This window comes from Mizuhopecten yessoensis, unplaced genomic scaffold (genome assembly GCF_002113885.1).
Source record: "Mizuhopecten yessoensis strain PY_sf001 unplaced genomic scaffold, ASM211388v2 hete_36153624, whole genome shotgun sequence".
In the NCBI taxonomy this organism is placed as follows: Eukaryota; Metazoa; Mollusca; class Bivalvia; order Pectinida; family Pectinidae; genus Mizuhopecten; species Mizuhopecten yessoensis.
In genome coordinates this window covers 1-3,968 of record NW_018484959.1, presented here as the reverse complement: position 1 = coordinate 3,968, position 3,968 = coordinate 1, and the positions used below count along the sequence as shown (strand labels likewise).

General features: G+C 41.3%; 1 protein-coding gene across 1 annotated transcript; it reads right to left on the bottom strand.

The window, feature by feature from the left end:
* Window positions 1-260: 260 nt before the first annotated feature.
* On the bottom strand, window positions 261-3,780 carry LOC110444623 (glutenin, high molecular weight subunit PW212-like). The gene is made up of 3 exons (XM_021488988.1): window positions 2,504-3,780; window positions 1,444-1,633; window positions 261-1,116 (listed from the first exon to the last, which is right to left on the bottom strand). Exons 1-3 carry the CDS (start codon window positions 3,727-3,729, stop codon window positions 973-975), a joined length of 1,560 nt encoding a protein of 519 aa, XP_021344663.1. The 5' UTR covers window positions 3,730-3,780; the 3' UTR covers window positions 261-972.
* Window positions 3,781-3,968: the final 188 nt, after the last annotated feature.

Genomic DNA, 3,968 nt, shown 5'->3' with positions numbered 1-3,968 from the left:
TAAATGTGACACTCCAATAAACGTGACTCCAATAAATGTGACACTTAAGTAAAAGTGACTCCAATAAATGTGACTCCAATAAATGTGACTCCAATAATTGCTTGTACCGCAGACTGAGGTTACTCTAATTCCGTGCTTGTAGTCATCAAGATATGTTCCTTAATATTGGTGGGTTTTTTTGCGATTGTATTCTTAAGCTTCCAACATACAGCTTAACATTTTCCTATGAGCAGGCTAAAAACAAAAATAGAACAAGAAGATGAATAACTTAACAATTTATTCACTTTTTAAAAACACATATTTTTGTGACTTTATGGTACATACATAAAAAATATGCATATTTTTTTTTTTTTTATAAAAAACACACACATTCAAACACCATTCAATCTCTACATATCGTCATTCTTGCTACTGTTTTATTATCACTTCCGCACTTTTCCCTTCATACTTTCTCTCATTCAAAACTCTTGCATTACAGTCAAATCTGAACCTAAAAGCTCTCTGGTCCAATTTACCGAAAATGAACCCAATTACATGTTTATCCATAGGATACAATAAGGGTTCGACTGTCAATGTCCTCCAGTCCGTTCGGAACTCTCTAATTGCTTGAATGCATTGACACAGGTTTTTCGTACGCAAGATTTTTCTTAGACTTACACTTGTAATTGGACTAATCTTTGGGACTTTTTTTAATTGATTTACAAGCACAACTATTAGGTTGTAAATCAGTAGAAAGAGGACAATTCTACAGCCGGATTTTATTATCAAATTCGAGCGTCAATACTTTTGGTTCATCGACCTTTGACCCGGGAATTGTTCTCTTTCTTTTTGTCGAAAATAAGTGCACATCACCACATATGAAGGCTGGTTATCGTTTGTTGGGTATTAGTTACGTCGTTGGCATTTGGTTCTCTGTGGCTGAAGGTCTTGTCTTAGGTGACTCGAGAAATACTGACGTCATCAAGTGTTGACCTACTTTCCTTGTTGTTGCTGTTGCTGTTGTTGCTGTTGTTGTTGCTGTTGCTGTCCTTGTTGACCTTGTTGACCTTGTTGACCTTGTTGTTGTTGCTGTTGTTGTTGTTGTGGAGAAGGACATGCCATCATCGTACACGCAGCCTACAACAGGAAGACATGAACGGTATAAGTATCGCGCATGCCCGGAAGGCGTAAGTTAACACACGAAACTCGGCTAGTTGCCGGGAGTCATATTTCTGCTGACCATCCACTACCTGAGTACTAAGATGTCATGATCTATCAGGAAACATAAAATATGGTTAACGCTTATGTAACGATGCTATAGACGTAGGTTTTATGGTCATCAGCACGTATATTTGTTAGTACAAGGTCGGTCTGTCTAGGTGTAAAATCATGATTATTGTTGCGACAGAGAATAAAAAAGTGTATTCAATTTATGCTTTCACATCTATTGAAGTTGCAACTTACCGTTCCATCCGGGCTATTACAGGTACACGTGTTTCCACACCTGTCGATTTGGCGGGACTGTCCCAGGGGAATAAATAGATTTTGTGCCTGACATCCCTGGCGACATCCACAAGGCAGTATTGGGATCCAAGTCGGGCACATGTGGGCACCAGTTGGGGCGAAAACACATTGTGAACCAACGGGACAACCGCTGAAATTGCAAGCAAACCAAAATAGTTTTGAATATGTTTTTACAAATATCAGATAACCTTTATATTTCGGTGCAATCGGTTTAAAAGAAATCTAACCATGAGCATATTTCGATAGGTACATGAATAACCACCCTTATAGAAAGCAGTCTGTCAAAATGATCATATCTTTAAAAACTTTGAAGACAAAGCAATAACTCTTGTAATAATAAACAAACCATTTAATCATTGATTTTAGACAATGCAGAAATGGGAAATGCAGCCTATGAAATGACGAATTATGTAACAATTTTGATTTTAAACGATAAACTCGATCGGTCAGCGCAACGGTGTTTTTTAGAAATGTTTGGTGCTTTTTCTAGGGCATCTTTTAATTTCATCTTTCGTATGTGTTCAATTTTATTTTTATACGACTTTTAACAAACACTACGCGCTATTTCTCCACAGCCAATGTATGTCAGTGTTCAGGCACGAGACCCTGGATCCTTCAGTGTCACGACCAGATCATTAAGCTGATGATGCGTTAGGATTTTCAAATGAATTTTCTGGGGTTTTTCTCTCTCAAATTGATTGCTTATTTATTTGTTTGTGTTTCTATTATCTAAGGGTGTTGATTATCTTTTATCCCAGAACATGAATACTTCGAATTTCACTAATTCAGAAAATCTGACAAAGATTACGGTTTAAAAATTACCTTGATGAGCCATTAAGCTTATGAAGATTGCAACAACTGGCTGATGAGCTATTTGTTACCGTCTTATCACTTTTTAGTTACCTGAACTACCCCTGCTTGCTTTAAACATTATGGACATGTTATGATTGGAACATTTTGGGATGATGGGTAACATGGATAAGCATAGTAAAATACTTACGTCAAATGACACTGGCCTTGTCTCTGTCCGAAGGGGTTGAATGGATTCGGGCCAAACTGTCCATTTTGGGGACCAAACTGACCATTCGGACCAAATTGTCCAGTTGGTCTAAATTGTCCATTAGGTCCGAATTGTCCATTCTGGGGTCCAGTTTGTGGTCCGAACTGTCCGTTCTGGGGTCCGGTTTGTGGTCCAAACTGTCCGTTCTGGGGTCCAGTTTGTGGTCCAAACTGTCCGGTTTGTTGTCCGAATTGGCCAGTTTGTTGTCCAAATTGTCCAGCTTGAGGTCCAAACTGACCGCCAGGGATCATTGGTTGTCCTGGTTGTTGTCCAGGCTGTTGTCCGGTCTGTCCATTGATAAAAGTTTGACCTTGACCGGTGATAATTCCTGGCTGTTGTTGTCCCCCGGTAGTTGGGGTAGTAACTTGATTAGTTCCACTGATTGTATTTCCTGTCTGGCCTCCTCCCTGTGGATCAGTGGATCCGGCTTGAACAGGAACACCTATTTGTCCAGGAAAAACAGCTGTGTTCTGGGGTGTAAATGGCTGAGCTTGTCCTGGAAACACGGTTGTCGGAAAGACGGATGGACGCGGTTGCCCTGGAAATCCGGGTTGTACGCCTGGTTGCCCTGGGAACCCAGTTTGCGCACCTGGTTGTCCTGCAAACATTGGAATTCCTTGTCCTGGTGTTGGCTGTCCTGACGTCTGAGGGAACATTGTCTGCACTCCCGGTTGCCCTGGGAAACCAGTTGGTCTGTTCTGCTGACCGGGGAATGGTTGGATACCGTTCTGTGTTGGAAACACGCTGTTCATTGTCTGGGGTGGTTGTGGAAATCCATTCATTCCGGGAACTTGCCCAGTGAATCCGGGAGTACCATTTGTACCCGTCGTTGTGCTTGGAAACATGGAGTTTGTCATCTGTCCGTTTGTTGTGGTAGCTGCTTGTCCTGTAAATGATGCGAGTCCAAACTGAGATTGATTGGCCTGTTCGGGAACAGTCGCGAAAGGCGTTCCAGTGAATGCAGTAAAGGCATTAGGGGTTTGAAGTCCATTGGAATTACTAGTTTGTCCGGAATTAGCGCCAGTTTCCTGACCTAGAAACATTGTTTGGGATGGAAATGCCACTGCATTTTGCTGTCCCGTAGTAGTTCCTTGCGAATGCACCAATGCAAAACATATACTTAATGATAATATAACACAAAACGTATTTCCATCCCGAAACAACATGGTGTAGTCCTTTTAGTGGTCGTTACAGAATTCAAATGACTGCAGATTTAGGACAGGGCAAAACTTTTATACCTGACTCGGTCTCTGCTGTCACCTGGGCCCTATGCCGTCACTCAGATGTGACGATATAGCTAGAATCTCCCTTAACACGTCATAAAGTGACAGGTAAGATTGATATAAGGACGTACCTGTGGATTTCCACGGATAACTAAAGTCGTAGCCACGGTAATAATGACCGC

Excerpts from the sequence above, each read along its gene's own strand:
- LOC110444623 (XM_021488988.1), bottom strand. The coding sequence starts at position 3,729 with ATGTTGTTTCGGGATGGAAATACGTTTTGTGTTATATTATCATTAAGT. Across the intron at positions 1,634-2,503 it reads CAAGGCCAGTGTCATTTGAC|CGGTTGTCCCGTTGGTTCAC; the intron begins GTAAGTATTTTA and ends TTGCAATTTCAG. Across the intron at positions 1,117-1,443 it reads GTAATAGCCCGGATGGAACG|GCTGCGTGTACGATGATGGC; the intron begins GTAAGTTGCAAC and ends TTCCTGTTGTAG.